Source organism: Tenrec ecaudatus, chromosome 1 (genome assembly GCF_050624435.1).
Source record: "Tenrec ecaudatus isolate mTenEca1 chromosome 1, mTenEca1.hap1, whole genome shotgun sequence".
NCBI classification, from domain to species: domain Eukaryota; kingdom Metazoa; phylum Chordata; class Mammalia; order Afrosoricida; family Tenrecidae; genus Tenrec; species Tenrec ecaudatus.
This window is the reverse complement of record NC_134530.1, coordinates 11,968,214-11,991,811: the sequence shown is the minus strand read 5'-3', so window position 1 is coordinate 11,991,811 and position 23,598 is coordinate 11,968,214. Positions and strand designations below refer to the sequence as shown.

General features: G+C 41.2%; 1 protein-coding gene across 1 annotated transcript in view; it reads left to right on the top strand.

Annotated features, from left to right (window-relative positions):
* LOC142442701 (vomeronasal type-2 receptor 116-like) overlaps positions 1-18,640 on the top strand; it is a 44,575-nt gene extending 25,935 nt beyond the window's left edge. The window contains exons 4-6 of the mRNA XM_075543961.1: positions 14,657-14,884; positions 17,156-17,279; positions 17,727-18,640. Coding sequence (XP_075400076.1) covers positions 14,657-14,884; positions 17,156-17,279; positions 17,727-18,640 — 1,266 coding nt within the window. The remainder of the gene's footprint in view (positions 1-14,656; positions 14,885-17,155; positions 17,280-17,726) is intronic.
* The last annotated feature ends 4,958 nt before the right edge of the window (positions 18,641-23,598 follow it).

The following is a 23,598-nucleotide window of genomic DNA, read 5'->3' as shown; positions in this document are numbered from 1 at the left end:
AGGTATTGGGATCAGGACACTAGCACAAATTTGGGGATATATTTTTGCCCATATCAGACTAAACAGTTATGTATTTAAAATTCCATAGAGTTTAGGGCCCCAGGAAGCAGAATTTTAAATGTATTTTTGTGTCTTAGTATCTATATATCTTTAAAAATAATAAAACTGTATTTATTAATTTTTCTCCCACTCCCTGAGTTTCACTGTCCCTTCTCCCAATCTTCTCTAACTATCAAAGCAGGCTTCTTTTGATGTAAAAATCATTTTCTCATTTTATAATAATTGTCTCAATAGAAAAGTGAGTGAAGGGAGACATCAGACAGTGTAAGATATGACAAAATAATAATTTATAAATTATCAAGGGTTCATGAGGGAGAGGAGTATTGGGAGGGAGGGGAAAAATGAGGAGCTGATGCCAGGGGCTCAAGTGGAGAGCAAATGTTTTGAGAATGATGAGGGCAATGAATGTACAGATGTGCTTTACACAATTGATGTAAGTATGGACTATGATAAGAGTTGTATGAACCCCCAATAAAATGATTAAAAAAAATAATAGTCTCACAGTGTTCTTCTCTATTGGATGGGCTAACTTCTCTCAGCATTCTGTCTTACAAATTTGTCCATGTCATCAGATGCTTGACAGTTTTATCATTGTTCTTGAATGATGCATATATTCCATTGCATGTAGGTATTAAATATGTTTATCCATTCCTAGCCTAAATGGAATTTTAGTTATTTTTCAATTTCCTTGCCATTATGGACTATACTGTACATGTGTACATGTTCACATGACGGTACATGTGTACATGTTTTTGTGTTTTTTCCCCTTATTTATCTAGTTCAAATACTAAAGAGCGAGAGAGATGAGACTTTCTATTCCCATAAGGAGTTACTGTGTTGGCAATCCACAGAGGTACTTCTAGGCTGTCCTACAAGGTTGTTGTGAATCAGAGTTGACTCCATGGCTGTGAGTTTGGCTTTTGAGTAAGATTGCTTGGTCCTACAGTGTATCTATCTCAATTTGTTTGAGGAAGCTTCCTACCATTTTCCACAGCAGTTGTGCAGTTTTACAGTCCAATGAGCAATATGTAATTATTCCTTATTTCCCCATCTTCTCCAGCATTTGTTGTTATTATTACTATTTTAAAATTTGCTATCAGTGCCAGGTAAAGCGGTACCTAATACTGTTTTGAAATAAATTTCTTAAGTGGCTTGCTATCTGAAGTTTTCCTTCATATATTTTTCTTGCAACCTAGGTGTCAAATCTGGTGAATTGTTTATTCAGGTTTTCTGCCTGTTTAAAAATTTATCTATTCAAATCTATTATAATATTAATATAAATATAATGAGTATATCCATATATATTCATTACTAATAATATTAATTTCCACGACCTGTCTGTCAGTATGTTGTACTGTGGTGGCTTGTGTGTTGCTGTGATGCTTGAAGGTATGTCACTTGTAGGTCAAATGCCGTCAAGGTCACCCAAAGTGAACAGATTTCAGTGGAGCTTCCAGATGGAGAACACACAATGAAACAGACTCGATTCCTCCCTTCAGAGGAAGAAGCCACTGAAAACCATATGCATAACTTTGAAGCATTTTCATATACTGAAAGCCTAAACAAAGGAAGCAGAAAATTGTTGGACATACTGCCAGTAGATGGGCCCCTCAAGTCTGAGGGCACTCAAAATGTGACTGAACAGGAGCTGATTTCATTGGGAAAGTCAACCATGTTGATGTGAGTTGGGAAAAGTCTATGGAATTGGAGCCTCAAGATCTTCATTTGCTGATGGGGAACACCTGAAGATAAGGAGAAAACGGATGAATATATTTTAATGATTGTAAATTTGGATGTGTGAAGTATGAATTTAGGAAAATTGGCAGTGGTAGAATTATTCTACCAACCACTTCAGTCAGAAATTGATCAAACATGCAATCAAGAAGCATTGATGGTCGTGGTGATTGGAATGTAAAAGTTAGAAATAACGAGGAAGGAATAGTTGTTGGGAGAATAGGGACGTTGTGACAGAAATGAACCTGGAGATAGAATTTTGCCAAACCAAGGGCTTGTTAATAGCAAATACCCTTTTGCACAACATAGAAGGTAACTATAGACATGGATTTCCCAAGATGAAATACACAGAAATGAAATTGACTACATATGTGGGAACACACAATGGAGAAGCTCAATATTAGCATCTAAAAACAGACCAGGGGTCAAATGTGGAACAGACCATCAATTGCTCCTATGTAAGTTCAGAATAAAGCTGAAGAAAATTAAAGCAAGCCCATGAGAGTAAAAAAATCACCTTGAGATTATTCCATCTGCATTTCAAGAATAGATTAGATACATTAAATAGTAATGACAGAAGACCTGATGTGTACATCAAGAACATCATTCGTGAAGAAAGCAAAAGGTCATTAAAAAGACTGTGGAGAAAGAAAAGATCAAAGGGGATGTCAGAAGAGACTCTGAAACTTGCTCTTAATCATAGAGCAGTGAATGCTAATGGAAAGCAGGATGAAGTTATGGAGCTGAATAGAAATTGTCAAAGGGCAGCTTAATAAGACACAAGCAAATCTTATAACAAAATATACAGGGACTAGAATTAGAAAGCCAAAAAGGAAAGAACACACTCAGCGGATCTGAAACTGAAAGAACTCAAAAAAATATCAATCTTTGAATTGCCATTTTAAAATATTTTATAGCAAAATATTGAAAATTGCCAGAAACATCAAGAGAAGATGGAAAGAATACACAAGAGTCACTGCACCAAAAAGAACTGCTGTATACACTCAAGTGTAAGCCGAGTTTTCAGCACATTTTAAAAGAAAATCATTTTATTGGAGGCTCATACACCTCATCACAATTCATACAAACATCCACTGTGTCAAGCACTTTTGTACATTTGTTTCCCTCATCATTCTCAAAACATGCTTTCTACTTGAGCCCTTGGTATCAGCTCCTCAATTTCCCACTCCCTCCTTGCCCCTCCTCCCCCATGAACCCTTGATAATTTATAAATTATTATTATTTTGGCATGTCTTACACTGCCTGATGTCTCTCTTCACCCACTTTTCTGTTGTCCACCCCCCAGGGAGGAGGTTATGTGTAGATCCTTGTAATCCATTCCCCCTTTCTACTCCACCTTCCCTCCACCCTCTCAGTATGGCCACTCTTAGCACTGGTCCTGAAGGGATCATCTGACCTGGATGCCCTGTGTTTCCAGTTCCTATCTGTACCAGTGTACATCCCATCCTCTGGTCTAGCCAGATTTGTAAGGTAGACTTCGGATCATGATAGTGGGGGGTGGGGAATGGGTAAGGAAACATTTAAGAACTAGAGGAAAGTTGTGTGTTTCATCGTTGCAACACTGCACCCTGACTGGCTTGTCTCCCTCCTCCCTGCGGCCCCTCTGAAAAGGGATGTCCAGTTGCCTACAGATGAGCCTTGGGGCCCCATTATGCACTCTCCCTCATTCACAATATGATTTTTTGTTCTTTGATGTCTGATACCTGGTCTCTTTGACACCTTGTGATCACATAGGCAGGTGTGCTTCTTCCATGTGGACTTTGTTGCTTCTGGGCTAGATGGCTGCTTCTTACCTTCAAGCCTTTAAGACCCCAGATGCTAAACCTTTTGGTAGCCGGGCACCATCAGCTTTCTTTAACACATTTCCTTATGCACACATTTGTCTTCAGCAATGGTATCAGGAAGGTGATCATCATGGAATGCCAGTTTAATAGAACTTGTATTGAGGGGCACTTGAGTGGAGGCCCAATGCCAATCTGCTACCTTAATACTAAACCTATATATATATATATATATATATATATATATATATATATATATACACATAGATCTATTTTCCCATCTTCATATATAAATATATTTATATATGTACATGCCTGTATTTAGATCTCTATAAATGCCCTTGGCCTCCTAGTTCTTTCCTCTATTTCATTTTACTTTTGTCTTGTCCCACTACCATGCTCAGCCTTCTTTTGAGTTTCAGTAATTCCTCTCAGTTACATTACCCTTGATCATTCCCTACCAGGCCTCTTACACCCTCCTTGCCACTGATTTTGAATCACTTGTTCTTCACTTGTGCCTGGGTTGGTTAACACCACTTCCTTTCCCTCACCTCCCCCTCTCCTATGTCCTCCCCAGAACCACTGGTCCCATTGTTTTCTCCTGCAGATTGTTTATCCAGCCTATCTTATCTAGATAGACCTGCAGAGATAATAATATGCACATAAAAACAAGACAGCACCAAACAAAGTGACACAAGAAAACAAAACAAGGACAGCAATAAAAACAAACAAATAAACAAAAAACCATAAACGGAAACCAAAAAGAAAAGCCCGTAAATAATTCAAGGTCTGTTTGTTGACCATTAGCAGTGTTATGGTCGGGCCTGATGCGGTGCCACACCCTGGCTCCAAAGTCTTTTTTTTGTCCTTGCTGTTCTGTTACACTCCCTTAGTGTTTTGCCTCAGTGTAGTGTGGTCGGACAGGGCACAAATCCCACACGGTGTCTCCAGTGTTGTCCCCCGTAGGGCTATGTGTCAGTGCGGATGCCATGTCTCATAGTGGAGCTGGCTCTGAGCGGGGCTATCGTCCTCAGGGCTTGGTGGGCCAGGATGTGTTCCCCTCTCTTCCTCCTCCTTCATTTGCTTCCTCTTCTGTCTAGATATGATATGTTGGTTCCTTCCCCCCACCCGAAGGTCTAGTGTCCTTCTCTGTGGCACACACTTCCAGGGTGGGGGCAACTAGTGTATGAGCATGCTTGATCTAATTGAATTGCAAACTGTTACATATCTGTAAGAGCTGCCAATAAAGTGATGAAAAAAAAAAGAGTTGATAAAGGGCATCTTTATCATCTGGTCCCTGTTCAAGGGGAAGTGCTTTCAGTTTCCCCCCATTGAGTGAAAAGATGACCATTGGCTAATGCATATGGCCCTTCTTATGCTGCGGGGCTACCTTTCTATTCCTACTTGATTGTGCATTGTTATAAAAAATCAGCATTGAGTTTGGTTGAATGTCTTTTCTGCATTGAGTGTTTTGCTTATATGTTTCCTTTTTGTTTGTTTTATGGTGATAAATATGGTTTGTTTTTCTAGCACTGGATCAAACTTACATACCTGGAATAAATCACACTGGATTATGATGTATTCTTTTTTTATGTTTTGTTCAACTCTGTTGGCTAGAATCTTGTTGGAAATCTTGTATCTGTGTTCGTTAAGGATATTGGTCTGTAGTATATTCTTTTATTTTTAAAACATTTTATTAGGGGCTCATACAACCCTTATCACAATCCATACATATACATACATCAATTGTATAGAGCGCATCTGTACATTCTTTGCCCTAATCATTTTCTTTTTTCTTTTTACATTTTATTAGGGGCTCATGCAACTCTTATCACAAGCCATACATATACATACATCAATTGTATAGAGCGCATCTGTACATTCTTTGCCCTAATCATTTTCAAAGCATTTGCTCTCCACTTAAGCCCTTTGCATCAGGTCCTCTTTTTTTCCCCTCCGTCCCCGCTCCCCCCTCCCTCACGAGCCCTTGATAATTTACAGATTGTTATTTTGTCATATCTTTCCCTATCTGGAGTCTCCGGTCTGTAGTATATTCTTCTGATAAGAATTTTTCCTGGTTTTTATACCAGAGTTCTACTCACTTCATAAAATGAGTTCAGGAGTTGGCTTTTTCAATTCCACTACTTTGCCCGTCAAAGCATTATCTAGCCCCAATATATTAATGCTTATATTTTGAATTTCTATTTTAAGGTTAATGTGTAATTTCCATTTTTTCATTGTTTCCTGTTTTGTCGATTGCTCTTGTAGTGTTTTCTATTTTCTCTTGTTTTTCTTTCTTGTTTTTCTTTTTTGTAATTCTCTCAGTCTTTTCATCCATTGTTGAAAGCAGCTGAACATCATTGTTCTGAACTTCTTCTTTTTTAAAAATCATTTTATCGGGGGCTCATACAATTCTTACCGCAATCCATACATACATCCATTGTGTCAAGAACACCCATACACTTCTTGCCATCATCATTCTCAAAACATTTGCCTTCTACTTGAGCCCTTAATATCTGCTGCTCATTTTCCCCTCCCTCCCAACCATCCCCTACCTCATGAACCCTTCATCATCCATAAATTATTATTATTTTGTCATATATTACACTGTCCGACGTCCCCCCCCCCCGCCTTCTTCTCTGCTGTCCCTCCCCCAGAGAGGAGGCTATACATAGATTCCTGTAATCAGTTCCTTCTTTCTACCCCACATTCTCTCCACCCTCCAGACATGGCCACTCTCACCACTGCTCCTGAAGGAGTCATCTGTCCTGGATTCTCTGTGTTTCCAGTTGCTATCTGTACCCATGTACATCCTCTGGTCTAGCCAGAGTTGTAAGGTAGAATTGGGATCATTGGGGGGTAGACTGGGGGTGGGGGTTGGAAGGAAGCATTTAAGAACTAGAGGAAAGTTATATGTTTCATCGTTGCTACCCTGCACCCTGACTGGCTCATCTCTTCCCCACAACCCTTCAGTAAGGGGTGTCCGGTTGGCTACCAATGGGCTTTGAGTCTCCACTCTGCCCTCAACCATATTTTCAAGGATATGATTTTTTGTTCCTTGATGTTTGATACCTGATCCCTTTGACTGCTCGTGGTCACACAGGCTGGTGTGTTTCTTCCATGTGGGCTTTGTTGCTTCTGAGGTAGATAGCCACTTGTTTATCTTTGAGCCTTTAAGACCCCAGACGCTATATCTTTTGATAGCTGGGCATCATCAGCTTTCTTCACCACATTTGCTTATGTACATGTTTGTCTTCAGTGATCGTATCAGGAAGGTGGGCACCCACTGATGTGATTTATAGTTCTTTGATGTCTGATAACTGGTCCCTTCTACACCTCGTGGTCAGACAGACTGGTGTGCTTCTTCCATGTGGGCTTTTATTCTCAGCTAGATGGCTGCTTGTTTATCTTCAAGCCTTTAAGACCCCAGACACTATATCTTTTGATAGCCGGGCACCGTCAGCTTTCTTCACCACATTTGCTTATGCACACATTCAGCAATCGTGTAGGGAAGATGTGAATCCTGGAATGCCAATTTACTAGAACAAAGTGTTCTTGCATTGAGTAATTGCTTGAGTGGAGGCCCAATGTCCATCTGCTGCCTTAGTACTAAACCTATAAATATATGCACATAGATCTGTTTCCCTACACTCATATAAATATATTTACCTTTGTACATTGCAGTCTTTAGAACTCTATAAATACCCGTTTTCACCTAGTTCTTTTCTCTATTTCCTTTTACTTTCCTCTTGTCCCACTATCATGCTCGGCCTTCATTTGGGTTTCAGTAATTTCTCTCGGTTACTTTGCCCTTGCTGAATCCCTACCAGGTCACTCACACCCTTCTTGCTACTGATTTTGGATCAATTATTGCTCTCCTGTCCCTGGGTTGGACAGCACCACCTCCTTCCCCCCTTCTCCCCCTCCCCTGTGTCCCCCAGAACCATTGGTCCCATTGTTTTCTCCTCCAGACTATTCATCCAGTCTATCTTATCTAGATAGATCTGTAGAGATAATAATATGCACCAAAAATCAAGTCATAGCAAGATAGGCAATGAGTGAGAGCACAGCTATGACAACAAAAAAGGAAACAATTACCCATAGAAGAATAAATTAATTAAAAGAAAACAATTTTAAAAAGAAAGAAAAACCTGTAAATAGATCAAGGTCTGATTTTTGATCTCTAGGCGTGTCCTTCAGTCAGGTCCAAAGGGGTACCATGCTTTGGCCCCAGAGTTTGTCCTTTATACTCCCTCGGGGGCTCCCTGCTCTGATCCCATGGTTGCTCTTCCGCATGCTTTTAGTGGTTTGCCTCTATCACAGGGTCACAGCCTCTATCACAGCCTCTATCACAGTATCACAGGGTCAGTCCGGGCCAGTCCCGGCCCTGAGTCTCCAGTGTTGTTCCCCTTAGGGCCCTGGGCTATCAAGGGATGGTGTGTCTCGTAGTGGGATCAGCCATATTGTCCACTCTATCCATTGGCTGTTCAAAGCGGGGCTATCGTCCTCCAGGCCCGATGGGCCAGGATGTGCTCCACTCTCTCTTCTTCCCACTTTCTCTCCCATTTACTCTGATCAGACAATCCCCTCTCCCCTAGCTGGAGCTTCAGTGCTGTCCTCTCCAGTAAATTCTTCTGGGGTGAAGGGCAGTTGTCCCCGTAGCTGGTATGGGGGCTGAGCCCTCAGGCCTCTCCACTGGCTCCCCACTCCTTGCCGGCACACTGCATTCGTTTGGCACTGGCTTTATATCTGGTCCCTCTTTCCGTGTGGAGACAAGCAATACCCTCCCCTTGGGTGGGTCAGTGCCCTATTCCCCCATCACACCTCCATTTCTTCTCCCTTTCCCCTTTCCTCCCTCCACCCCCATTTTAGTTGGCTACCATATGTACCCCTGGATTTGGTCTGGCCCCTTCCATACTACCTGGACCTCACCCCTGGAGTGTTTGTATACAGTAGCTTTTTCCTTGTGCCCGTTCTGAACTTCTTCATGGGTGGCTTAAATGCCTTTTAATCCCCAGGAAGAGCCCATGAGTCTGTGCTTTGGCCACTTCCTTGTGTGTGCTATCTTTGTGTGTGTGTGTTATCTTACTTCTAATTTCTATTGAGATTACCTGATGTTTACAAGATGTAATTTTTGTATTTTGGGGTTTCTGTTTGTTGATCCAGTGGTGTTGGAGTGGATAATATTCTCTGACCAGTAGGTGTAGCTTTTGAAGATTTGGGGGTAGCTGGAGCAGGTGTTGATAGCCAATTTCAAGAAGAGATTAATGATGAATAACAACAATGCCAGCAATGACAACAAATCAAGAACACAAAGACTCACACAGGATACAGAATCAAACACACACATACTCAAAGGTGAAAAAGAAAAACCATCAATAACTACAGAAATCAAACAGAAAAATCCTGGAAAACACCAAATCTTCTAAAACTGGAGCTGGCTGGCACTTTTTGTTGGGGCCATAGTGCCTAAGTCATTAGAGATTTTCGGCCAGCGATAGAAGTAGCCTCCTCTCAAAATACAATGACGAAGGAGGAAGAAAACCAACACAAGACAACCCCCGTCCGTTCTCTTGTCCTCAGGATGCTTTTGTCCCCCTGCAGGTTTCGGAGTTCATGTCTCTGTTTGAACTGAATGTCAAAGCTGGGCTGAATGCCATATTGCAGCACCCATAGCTGCCAACAAGCAAACATGTACCAGGGGAAGAGGGTAGTCAGTGAATTTCAGCCTCTCATTCTCTAAATCCCTCTGTGCGCTCCCATCAGTTCTTCCCTCCCTCCGCGTGCACTTGCCTCCCAGATACGTAAAGGTGGGTACAGCTGTCCTCTGTGGGATCAGAGGGGTTCTCAAGTGGTACCTGTTTAAATGACTCCTATGGGAAGCAAGGCAATGGTGAAAACTCTCTCCCGGTGCCCTGATTGGAGGCTTCTGTGCAGGAGGAGGGGCTGGTTGGGGGTAGTTGGCCCACTGAGAATTTGCCACCTTTCTCTGTTTCCTTGCATGGGATTCTCCCTTCAATTTCTGTGTGGGTGTCTGGGCATTGAACTCTTTTACCTGTCCAATTGAGAATTCTATGTTTAACTTCCCTCCTCCTGCTCTTCCTCTTCTTCCTCCTCCTCCTCCTCCTCTCTCTCTCTCTCTTTTAGTTTGCTGCTAGTGGTGGATGTAAGCATTTGCCTAAGCTGCCATGTTTTAACTGAAGATCTTAAAATTCTTTACAAATATTAACATGAATAGTCCTTCTAATGAGACAATAAAATGATGCCATTAGAGGTGAGAACTAAAGTGAACAGAGGTTATTGAACATGCCAAAATCATTTAACAACTCACACCAAAGTGAAGAATTGAAATTAGTTTATCTGACTCTGAATATTCTTTCCTACCCATTGTGCTATTTTTGAGATGTAAATGGTAGCTAAAGGAGCTCAGTGAGGCGCTGGTTCAGCGTCAGCAGGTGGATCTCACAGCTGCTCCAGCAGAGAAAGACTGGGAGATCTGCTCCTGGCGACCATCAGCCTGGAGAACCCTCGAGGGGGTTTCACTCTGTCCTGCTGGGTCACTGTGAGTCAGAGTCCACTCAAAGGCACCTTAGCACAACACCTGTTCATGTGAAATCCCTGCTCAGTCTGCTTCCAGAAAGTTTCAACCATGAAAACCCTGTGGAGTGCGGTTCTGCTCTGCACACTGGGGGTCTGATCATGCTCTCTGCGATTATCTTTTAAACTTTGCTTTGAAGAACCCATACAGAACATTTCTCTTTCTTAACTCAGGTCTTCTGTGGCACTTTTGATCCTTTGTTGAGAAACAAGGACCAGTTCTCTTCACTCTATCAGATGGCCCCCAGCAACATGTATCTGGCTTCCGGGATGGTCTCCTTATTGATCCATTTTGAATGGACCTGGGTCAGTACTTTAGTGTCAGATGATGAAAAAGGTGTTCGTTTTCTTTGGGACCTTAGAACTGAAATGACCATGAAAGGAGTCTGCATGGCACTTACGGAAAAGATTTCTGTGACAGACAGAGTGACTAAACTGGAATATTTGACCTTCATCCTCAGAATATTAGACTCATCTGCAAATGTAGTCATTGTTTATGGTGATGAGATTACATTAATTGTTCTGACACATGTAGGAAGCCGTCACCTAACAACCCACAAGGTATGGATCACTGCATGCCAGTGGGAAGCGTTTGACTTATCACTTAACCTCTTCTTAAGTACTTTCCATGGGGCTCTTTTCTTTGTATCCAAGAGTTCAGAGATACCTGGCTTCACGCACTTTGTCAGGACAGTGAATCCCTCCAACTACCCAGAAGATTTTTTCCTTGAGCAATTATGGCTCCACCATTTCAACTGCTCCTTTGCAAGCACTGTGTGTGGGGACATTTCTGAGTGTTCACGCAATGTCTCCTTGACATCTCTACCTAAGTTTTTTATGGACATTAAAATGATGAAATCCATCAAGTGTATCTATAACGTTGTACATCTGGTGGCCCAAGCTCTCCATGAAATGATATTTATGGGAGGAGAAGAAACAGTGTCCCTGATGGAAGCCAAACTCCCCGTGTTTCTCCCCTGGCAGGTAATGCTTGTTCTTACATTTGGTTTACATTACCAGTTTATTCGCTTCTGAAAGTTAATGTATTGAACTATAAATTTTTTTAAAACAATTTATTGGGGCTCATACAATTCTTATCACAGTTCATACATATACATACATCAATTGTATAAAGCACATCTGTACAGTCTTTGCCCTAATCATTTTTTTTCTCCTCTTTTTTTTTTTTTACATTTTATTAGGGACTCATACAACTCTTATCCCAATCCATACATAAACATACATCAATTGTGAAAAGCACATCCATACATTCCCTGCCCCAATCATTCTCAAAGCATTTGCTCTCCACTTAAGCCCCTTGCATCAGGTCCTCTTTTTTTTTTTCCCTCCCTCCCCTTTCCCCCCTCCCTCATGTGCCCTTGGTAATTTATACATCGTTATTTTGTTAAATCTTGCCCTATCCGGAGTCTCCCTTCCCCCTGAACTATAAAATTATAATCAGGCTTTTAATAGCCATCTTAATCTTGAAGAATAGGGTGGAACTCATACTTCCTAAGATAATAAAACACACTAATTTCAAACCTGCCTAACATTTTAAAACATATTAAAAAGCTAGAGTCATTAAAATATTAGTGGCTCAAAAATAGAAAAAAAAAAGGCTACCTGCGCCAACAAAGATTTAGAGTATCCGACTCTGTGTAGGGTTGCTATGATTTTGAATTGATGTCATGGTACTGGGCTTGCTTTCTGGTTTGCTCTTGTTTGGGGCGGGGAGAGGACGGGCACTGGTGTAATAATGGACATATGGACAAATGGAATAGCGTTGAAACACCCCCAATAAATGCATGCATCTATGGTCGACTGATTTTTGACAAAGCATCCCTTTTTACATTTGAAGACGCTCTCCATGAGCCCTAAAGAAAACCAATGGTCAAGCTTTTGGGACCATTAAAAAAAAAGTCATCAGAAATATATTTTAGGGGATAGTTTAAACTAAAGTGGCAGAAATGATTTGATACGTTTTAGCTTACTCGCCTAGAGTGTGGTGGTTCAAAATCAACCAGTGACATCATGACAAGGGACAAGGAAACAACAAGAGATCTAAAATTGATGGCGAGGAGGGCACAGAACGCCTGGTGGGGTTTGATCAAGTGCAGTGTAGTTGAGAGGAAGTACAGAAAGCTGAATGAAGGTTGAACATGATGGTGGGACAGGAGGAAAGTAAAAGGAGATAGAGGAAAAAACTGGTTGGCAAATGGTCATTTACAGAGGTCTAAATACAGGCATGTACATATTTATAAAGACAGGGAAATAGATCTATGTGTATATATTTATATGTTAAGTATTAAGGCAGTAGACAGACATTTGGACCTCTATTCAAGTACTCCTTCAATGCAAGAACACTGTGTTCTAATAACCTGGCATTCTGTGATGCTTAGCTTCCCGACACAATTGCTGAACACAAAATGGGTGAAGAAAGCTGATGGTGCCCAGCTATAAAAAGATATAGTGTCTGGGTCTTAAAGGCTTGAAGCTAACCAAGCAGCCATCTAGCAGTAAAGCAATAAAACTCACATGGAAAAAGCACACCAACCCATGTGATCACGGAGGTTTCCATGGGACCAGGTATCAGGCATCAGAAGACCCAAAACAAACAACCATTTTTATGCGAATGAAGGGGGATGGAAAGGAGATGCAAAGCCCATCTGTAGACAATTGGACACCCCATCACAGAAGGGTCACAAGGAAGGGACAAACCAGTCAGGGTGCAGTATAGCACCGGGGAAACACACAACATTCTTCTCGTTCTTTAATGGTTCCCACACTGGCTCACTCTCATGACCCCAGTTCTATCTTACAAATCTGGCTAGACCAGAGCATGTACACTGGTACAGAGAAGAGCTCTCGACACACTAAATCCAGGACAGATAACCCCCTCAGGGTCAATAATGAGAGTAGCAATACAATGAAGGTAGGGGGGAGAAGGGAGAGAAAGGGGAAACCGATCACAATGATCGACATACAACCCCCCCCCCTACCCCGACCCAGGGGAACGAATAGCAGAAATGTGGGTGCAGGGAGACAGCAGATGGTGTAAAATAGGAAAATAAAAATAATTTATAAATTATCAAGGTTCACGAAGGTGGGTGGTTTGGGGAGGGAGGGGGAAAAAGAGTTGATACCAAGGGCTCAAGTAGAAAGAAAATGTTTTGGAAATGATGATAACATCATATGTACAAATGGATTTAGTACAATTGATGTGTGTATTTTTATGAGACCCCAATAAAACAACTTATTAAAATAAAAAATGAAAAAAATGTCTGGTGATTACAGACAAGAAAACCCCATTGTTGTTGTTAGGTGCTGTGGAGTTGTACAGACTCATAGCAACCGTATGTATGACAGAATGAAACACTGCGCAGTTCTTTGCTATCCCCACAATAGTTTCTCTGTTTGAGCCCTCTGATGCAGCTACTGTGTCAGTTCATCTTGTTGAAGGTCTTCTTCTTGTTCACTGCCATGCTACTTTATTAAGCATGATGTCCTTCTCTAGGACTGGTTTCTCCTGACAACATGTCCAAAGTATGTGACAGGAAACTCATCCTTGGCTCTAAGGAGCATTCTGGCCATATTTCCTCCAGACAAATCTGTTTGCTCCTTTGCAGATCCATGGTATTGTCAATATTCTTTACCAGTATCATAATTTAAATTAAAAAGTCAAATTGATATTGAAGACTATAGGACTCATACTTCCTAAGATAATTCTTCTTTGGCTTTGCTTTTAATTTATTTATTTTAAAAATTCATTTTTTTGGAAACTCGTACAGTTCTTATCACAATTCACCCATCCATGCATCCATTCATTATGTCAAGTACATTTGTACATATGTTGCCATCATCATTTTCAAAACATTTTCTTTCTCCTTGAGCCTTTGGTATCAGCTCCTCGTTTTTCCCTTCCTTCCCGACCCTCCCACCTGGCTTTGCTTTTAATGTCCAAGTTTCACATGCGTATCAGGTGATTTAACATATCATCACTTGGATTAGGCACACTTTAGTCCTCAAGATTTTGCTTTTCAAAACTTTGAAGAGGTCTTGTGCAGAAGAGTAAAACAATACAGGACAACATCTGTTCTCTTGGCTGCTGCTGAAACCTATCCACCTTGGTGACCCTGCTGGCATTTGAAATACTGGTGGCATATCGCTTCCAGCATCACAGCAACACACAAGTCACCACATTATGAAAAACTAACGGGTGACTGGTGGAGAAACCCCATGCAGTGTCTCAAATGTGTTATAGTTAGGGTTATCATGCCTCAGAATTGCTTGATGGTTGTAAATCTGAGTTTGGGTTTTTCCTGGGGCAGCTTAGAGTATCTCATTCTTTGACAATCAGAATAGGCAGCATATTCTGTAACTGGAGAGAGGGGGAGAGAATCTGTCTGGGTATTGTGTCTCCAATGTCCATGTTCCTCTCATTTATCATAATGCTTTTCCTTCAGCTCCATCAAGTCCTACAACGCACTCAACTGGAAAACAGCGCTGGAGAACATGTCTCCCTGGGTGAAAACAGAAGTGAGATGTCACGATATGAGATTTTTAATTATTTGAATTTTCCTGAAGGTTTTGAACTTCAAGTGAAAGTAGGAGAGCTTGTTTCCAAGGGCCTACATGGTCACAGTTTGATGATCCAGGAGGAGCTGATAGAATGGGCTACTGGATTTGAAGAGGTTAGATGAACTCATCAACTACATCCCCCAAAAGAGACAAGATATGAGAATAATAGTATAACCAAGTAACTCACTACAAAAATCTGTGTTAGTAATATATTGTTAATTTATTTGTTGGTACCAAAGGATTTGTTGGTACCAAAGGATTTTAATCTGAGGTCTCATGTTTTCCAGAGTAGAATTGGTCCCTAGTGGTTTCTTGGCTGTAATCTTTACAGAAGTTGGTGGTCAGGTCTTTTTTTTCTGGCTTCACTGGGTGGATGAGGACTGACTGCATGGGACCAACATGGGTAAGAATCAATTTGAGGGAGATATATTTGTATCTATCTCCTGGAAGTAGATTCTGACCTATGAACTGATTTTAAAAAGTAATTTAGTAACTGCTCAGATAAGCAGAAAGAGTATTTATTGAAAAGAAAGCGAAAAATACTAAAAACTAGAACAAATAGAAATGGATCTTAAGGAGAGCAGATGATACGGTGCCGCATTGTACTCTAACCGCATCCACAATAATCCACTCCTCAATTGAGGGATTTTAAAAATCTGTTTTGTTATTCTACTAGTCTTCTTTGTTGCTGTTGTGGTTTGTGTTGTAATATTTTTCTGTACATGAAATCCAGGATAGGAAAATCTATAGAAGCGGTACCTGGGTGAATGGCTTCTTGGTATGGCAGGCGTGGTTGGGGGTAAATGCGGAGCTAAGAACAATGAGGACAATAATGAAGGAAATAGTCTAAAACTAATGGTGGTGATGATTGTACAACTCTTCTGGATGTGACTGAACAATTTGTATCGCACAGTTTGGGAATAATATGCTAATTAAAAGTGTTTAAAAAAAGAAAAGAAAACTCCATGAAGAAAAACAAAACGCATATTTACTGAGTGTGGTTGAACGTTTCCTGTGTGAGAGATGGACAACAAATAAGACAAAACTCTAAACTTATTATTGTCAAGGTAATTCCGACTCAGGGCTGTCCCATGTGACAGAGCAGAACTGGGACCAATAGGGTTTCATTGACTTGAATCGATATAGAATCAGATTCCCCACAGCAGGTGGTGCTTCTAGGTGGGTTCAGACAGCCAAACGTTCAGTTAGTAGCTGAGCACACCCCCCTGCCCCCACCGAGGGACGTCTGTGCACAGAAACCAGCAAGGACATAATTTGGTGACCTAGATTTTTTAAAATTTTAGCTCATTTTATTATCATTTTATTAGGGGCTCATACAACTCTTATCACAATCCTTGCATACATCAGTTGTGTAAAGCACAGCTGTACATTCATTGCCCTCATCATTCTCAAAACATTTGCTCTCCACTTAAGCCCCTGGCATCAGCTCCTCATTTTTGCCTCTCCCTCCCCGTTCCCTCCTCCCCCATGAACCCTTGATAATTTATAAATTATTATTTTGTCATATCTTACACTGTCTGACATCTCCTTTCACCCACTTTTCTGTTGTCTGTACCCCAGGGAGGAGGTTATATGTAGATCCTTGTAATCGGTTCCCCCTTTCCACCTACCTTCCTGGTATCGCCACTCTCACCACTGGTCCTGAAGGGATCATCTGCCCTGGATTCCCTGTTTACAATTCCAATCTGTACTAGTGTACATCCTCTGGTCCAGCCAGATTTGTAAGGTAGAATTGGGATCATGATAGTGGGTGGGGAGGATGCATTTAGGAAGTAGAGGAAAGTTGTATGTTTCATTATTGCTACCCTGCACCCTGACTGGCTCGTCTTCTCCCTGTGTGGTGACCTAGAATTTTAATGACTCATACACATGATTGAAATTAGCTTTATCATTTTTTCCCTAGCACGTAAAATGTATTCTATTTGACTTGCATCAGCAGGATGGATCCTCATAGTGTTTTGAGCCCCTTGTGTGCAGCCATTATGGAAAAATTTCAAAAATAAGTTTTGAGGCACGGAAAGCAATCTCGAGGAGCTCTGGGGTGCAAAAGTTAAACACTTGGCGGCTACCTGAAAGGTTCGTAGTTGGAACCTATAGGAGCTGTAAGAGAAGAGAGGCTGTCAATTTGCTTCTGTAAAGATTTGCTTCTATCTTTGGATCCAAATGGGGAATGTGACTTTGTCTTATGGGGCCAATGAGTCAGGATCAGTGTAGGGCCGTTATGAGTCAGGATCCCTTGACAACAAGATACTACTCAATACCACATAATAACAACATTATGTTTGTCAATATTATTACATTATCAGACAGTATTCCTTCATGCAGCATTATTGAACGATTATCAATTATTCTTTTCTTTTCAGACTCCCCATTCTCTGTGTAGCAAGAGCTGTGGCCCAGGATCCATGAAAATCCCTCAGGAAGGAATGCCTGTCTGCTGCTTTTATTGTATTTTATGTCCAGAAAGAGGAATATCTAATCAAACAGGTATGAACTGATGAAATTCCACAATCAATTTCATTAAACGTTTTATGAGCTTTTAAGAGGCCCCGAGTAGCACAAAGTGTGAAACACTCAACTATATGCTCAACTCACCCAGAGGTGCCTCAGACACAAGGCCTGTGGATCAGCTTCTGGAGATCAAAGAACAGAACAGCCAATGGAGTACAGTCCCTCTGCACTTCAGGGTACGGATGCCGTTAGTCAAGTTGACTCAAAGGCAACAAACACCTTTTCTGACAGGTCACATAACATCATGGACAGATGATATGTGAATTTTAAAAGACCAGATAATATGTGGATTTTAAAAGACCAGGTGGATATAGAAAAGCAAAAATTAAAACAAAACTTAAAAACCTTTCATGTGAGCACTCTGAGCTTTGAAAGAGGTCACTCTTTCCTCTGTCTCATACTCCCTCTCACTTTTCTCTCTAGATAGTGATCAATGTACGGCGTGCCCCCAAAGTCAGTACCCCGACACTGAGAGGACTCGCTGTCTACCCAAGAGTGTGACCTTCCTGGCTTATCAAGACCCACTGGGGATGGCTCTGGCCTGCACAGCTCTGTGCTTCTCTGTCGTCACGGCCATGGTTTTGGGGGTGTTTGTGAAGTACCGAGACTCTCCCATGGTCAAGGCCAACAACCGCACCCTCAGCTATGTCCTCCTCCTCTCCCTCCTCCTCTGCTTCCTCTGCTCCTTACTCTTCATCGGCCGTCCAAACGCAGTCACCTGCATCCTCAGCAACATCTCCTTCGCAGTGATATTCACTGTGGCTGTTTCCACTGTTTTGGCCAAAACCATCACTGTGATTCTGGCCTTCAAGGTCGTGAGACCTGGAGGAATTCTGAGGCAGTTACTGGTGTCCGGGGTTGTCAACTCTGTGGTTCCCTTCTGTTCCCTTATCCAAATGATTATCTGTGGCATCTGGCTGGGAACCTCTCCCCCTTTCATTGACATTGACACATCCTCTGACCCCAGGAGCATCATCATCGTGTGCAACAAGGGCTCAGTCACTGCCTTCTATTGTGTCCTGGGATACCTGGGGTTCTTGGCCCTGGGAACCTTTTCCTTGGCTTACCAGGCCAGGAACCTGCCTGACACCTTCAATGAGGCCAAGTTCCTGACCTTCAGCATGCTGGTGTTCTGCAGTGTCTGGGTCACCTTCCTCCCTGTCTACCACAGCACCCAGGGCAAGGTCATGGTGGCTGTGGAGATCTTCTCCATCTTAGCCTCCAGTGTGGGGCTTCTAGGCTGCATCTTTGCCCCAAAGTGCTATGTCATCTTCCTAAGGCCAGATAGAAACACATCAAAAGGGTTGAAGAATAAGACATATAAGAGGAGACAATGATCAGAATCTCCTTTGTTTGTTTTTCTCATATATTATTGTAAGTCACTACTCCCTTTCCTGATATGTCTTGAATTAAAAAGAAATATTGTTGTTTGGTGCTTTGGTGTGATAAAAAATGAGGCTTTCTTCTCTGATAAATGGTTACACTCACAGAAACCCACAGGGGCAATTCTACTCTGTTCTATAAGGTCTCTATGGCTCAGAATTCTCTAGATGGGAGTGAGTTAGTTGCTTTGGGATCAGTTCCTACTCAGAGCAACCCTGTGTATGGCAGAACAAATAAGACTAACTGGTGCTGTACCATCCTCATTTTTGTTGCCATATTGGGGCTCATTTCATAGCCACTGCTTTAGTCCATCTCCTTAAGGAGCTCTCTCTTTTTTCCAGACCCGTTGTTTTTCAAGCATAATGTCCTTCTCCAAAAGATGGGTCCCTCGTGATAACAGGTCCAAAATACACGAGATGAAGACTTACCATCCTCACAGATCCTTTTGAGTGTAATAATTGAAATGTAGATTTACTAGTTCTGACAGTGCATGGTTTAGTCAGTATTTTTCTCCAACACCATCATTCAAATGCATGAACTTATTTATAAAACTTTTAATTGTGAATCTGATGTTAAACAGTGGACCAAATCTCTCATAGCTTGCACTATTCCCCTCCTCCCCCTTTCCCTCTACCTCTCTCTTTAAGTATATTATCTTTCACTTCAATCAGTTTCCACCTGTCTATCCTCTAGCCCACTACGTCACCTCCTATCTTTAAAAAAAAATCATTTTACTGGTGGCTCATACAACTCTTATCACAATCCATCCATCCATCCATTGTGTCAAGCACATCTGTACAATTGCTGCCATTATCATTTGCAAAACATTCTCTTTCTACTTGAGTCTTTGGCATCAGCCCTTCATTTTTTCCCTCTCTCACTCTTCCTCCCTCATGAACCCTTGATAATTTATAAATTACTATTAGTTTTTCATGTCTTACACTGAACAATGTCTCCCTTCACTCACTTTTCTGTTGTCTGTCCCCCCTGGGAGTCAGTTATATGTAGATCACTGGGATTAGTTTCCCCTTTCTCCCCTCAACTTCCCCTTCCCCTTCTGGTGTCACTACTCTCATTATTGGTCCTGAGGGGTTTATCTGTCCTGGATTCTCTGTTTTCAGCTCTTATTTATATCTTCATACATGCTCTGGTCTAGCTGGATTTATAAGGTAGAATTTGCATCATGATAGTGAGGGAAAGCATTAAGGAACTAGAGGAAATTTGTATGTTTCATTGATTCTATACTGCACCCTGACTGGCTCATCCCTTCCTTGTGACCCTTCTGTAAGGGGATGTCCAGTTGCCTACAGATGGGCTTTGGGTCTCCACTCCACAATCCCCCTCATTCACCGTGATATGATTTTTGATGCCTGATACCTGGATCCCTTTAACACCTCATGATCACACAGGCGGGTGTGCTTCTTCCATGTGGACTTTGTTGCTTCTCAGCTAGATGGCCGCTAGTTAATCTTTAAGCCTTTAAGACCCCAGATGTTCTATCTTTTGATAGCCGGTGTGTTAGACAGGGTTCTCTAGAGAGATAAAACCAGGTTGCTGATAATTTTATGTATATATATTTAGAAAGATAGATATAGAACACAAGAAATGAACAGTTAAATGATAAACAGAAATATAATACAAGAAATGAACAGTTAAATTATAAAGCAGTACAAATGGCTCAGTGCGACTCACTCCTGTGAGAGAGTTGTGAGACACTGGCAGTCCTTCAAGTCTTGAGGGCCCTCAGGTAGTCCTCTGTAGAGAGAGTGAGCTAGGCTCTCCCAGCACAGGCAACAAACAGCAAGGCAGGTCACCAACTGTCAGTCCTCAGCTCTGGAGATGTAAATTTCATTTGTGTGGTCTTAAAGGGACCTCAACTTACAGCGACACAGTCCACAGGCTAGGCGTCCCACAGGTAGTGTGCCCTTTAAATTGAGGCACAGCCCAAGCAAGGCAGCTGCACACTGGTCCGATGATTAAAGAGCGAGAGACAAAAAAGGTAAGGCTTACTGAGCCACTTATCTCTCTGCCCTTCAATTAATCCCACTGTGCTTATTGGCCAGGCTGGAACAATAAACTATCTCAGCCGGGCACCATCAGCTTTCTTCGCCACATTTGTTTATGCACCCACTTTGTCTTCAGCGATTGTGTAAGGAAGCTAAGCATCACGGAATGCTAGGTTATCAGAACAAAGTATTTTTGTGTTGAGGGAGTACGTGATTAGAGGCCCAATGTCTGTCTGTTACCTTAATACTTATCATTTAAACATATGTACCTAGCTCTATTTCTCTATCGCAGTATATAAATATATTTACAGACATACATGCCTGTATTTAGATTCTCTATAAGTGCATTTCACCCCCTAATTCTTTCCACTATTTATTTTTACTTGTTTTCAAAGTAAAATATATTGAAGTGTACACAGACTTAGCTTTAGAAAATCAAAAAAGAACACACTTAACATATCTTAAACTGGAAGAACTCAGAAAAGAATTTAAGCCTTGATTTGCTATATTGGAAGCACTTACTCATTTAAGCCGGAAAATTGGAAGACAGTTACTTGGCCAACTGACTGGAAGAGATCCATATTTGTACTCATTCCAAAAATGACACAGCTGAATGCTCAAATTAAGTAATATCATTAATATCACATGCAAGTAAAATTTTCCTGAAGATCATCCCCAAACAGTTACAGCAACACATTACCAGGGAGCTACCAGAGGCTCAGGATAGATTCAGAAGAGGACATGAGACAACACTGCTGATATCAAATGGATTTTGAGAGTAAACATATTAGAGAGGTTTACTTGTGTTTTAATGACTATGCCAAGTCATTCAACTGAGTGGGTTATAAAAAACTGTGGGTACCCCTGAGAAGAATGGTAATTTCAGAACACCTCATTGTGCTCATGTAAAACTTGTACACGGATCAAGAGGCAGTTGTGCAAACAGATCAAGGGAACACTGCATGGTTTAAAATCAGGAAGGTGTATGTCAGGGTTGTATTCCCTTACTTATTCAATCTGTATGATCAGAAAATCATCAGAAGCTGGATTATATGAAGAAGAATTCTGCATCAGGATCAGAGGAAGGCTTATGAGCAACAATTCAGATGACACACCTTGGCTTGCTGAAATTGAGGACTTGAAGCACTTGCTAATGAGGATCAAGATTATATATAGCTTTAAGTATGGATCACAATGCAATGTCAAGAAGTCCAAAGGTCTCACAACTTGATCAGTATGTAGCATCATGGTAAATGGAGAAAAGATTGAAGTTGCCAAGGATTTTGTCTTGCATGAATTGACAATTAATACTCATTGAAGCAGCAGTCAAGCAATCAAAATATGCACTGCATTGGAAAAATCTGCGGCAAAAGACCCCTTAAAATATTGAAGAGCACTAGGGTGTGCCTGACCCAAGCCACGTTATTTTCAATCGCCTCATATACATGTGAAATTTGGACATTGAATAAGGAAGACAGAAGAAGAACCAATGTATTTGAATTGCTGTGGTGGAGAAGAAGGTACCATAAACTGACAACAGGACAATTTTATCTTGTAGGAAGTATGGGCAGAGTGCTCCTTTGAGGCAAAGATAGTGAAACTTAGTGTAACATACTTTGGACATGTTGTAAGGAGAGACCAATTACTGGCAGAACATTATGCTTAGTCAAGAGAGGGACAGGAAACCCCTTCATAAAATGGATTGAAAAGGTGGCTGCAACAATTGGCTGAATCATAGAATCAAAGATGGCACAGGACCAATTTCATTTTGTTGTGCATAAGGTCACTCGGTTGGAAGTGACTCGATATCACCTAATAACAATAATATGATCTTATAGCCATCATTTTCATTTTAAAATTTATAATAATAAAACAGAATCCATTAACTAAGACAATGGGCTCAAGGAGGAAACAAGGACAGGGCTTTATTCACTGGTTGAAAGACAGGCAATAATACTACTGGAGCCCTAGTGGCCCAAAGCCAGCTGGCTTCCTTTCTTATTGCTTTATTATGAGTAGCTTGGCCAGCCTGAGTATTCAGTTCCTAAACATGAGGCTTACCGACTCCTCTCCTTTACTTTCAAAACAGCTCTCTCCAAGGTTTATCATGGGTACTCCTAGGTAACAGATTACCTTTCTGTGTCATTTGAAAGGAATTCTTTCAAAAGGATACATTAAACAGAAACAACTTTCTTTCCAATTCATGAATAGATACCTAGAAGCCTTTTCCACCACGGTATTGGTAAATATGTGTTTCCCTAATGCTGGATATTTTTCAACAATACTAGAAATCCAAAAACCTGCTTCATATAACTCTTACCTTTCCCCTTAGTAAAAAGAAAACATAATCAGTTATAATCTGAAACTTCCCACCAGAAAGGGGATACCAGTGGCTGATCCTTATAAGAAAGCCCATATCTATCCAGGTATATTCTCTCGTGATTGTTTACAAACTTTCAGAAACTTTAATCAGAAATATAAAATGATCATTTTCAAGTGCATTTTAACTTTAGTTTTGGTGCTTGTGCCCTTTTTGGCATTAAAAGTGATATCACCAAGTTGAGATGTCTTGTGACAAACTGGACTCATTGGCATGTTCTGAGAAAGCATCTATTTTCAGTAGTATCTTTTTCCTCAAATTTTTGTCTGCTGCTGTCATTGTTAGATATCATCGAGTCATCTCCCACCCATTGCTACCCTCTGCACAGCAGAATGAAACACTGCCTGGTCCTGCACCACCCTCACAATTGTTTCCATGCTTGAACCCATTGATGCAGGCACTGCGTCAAACCATCCCATTGGGGGCCTTTGTTGAGGGATATATTAAACTACAATTAAATAGAGTTCACAGTAAAAACGATCATGAAAGACTCACCTTCACTTTACCAATTATGATGGCCCTCTCC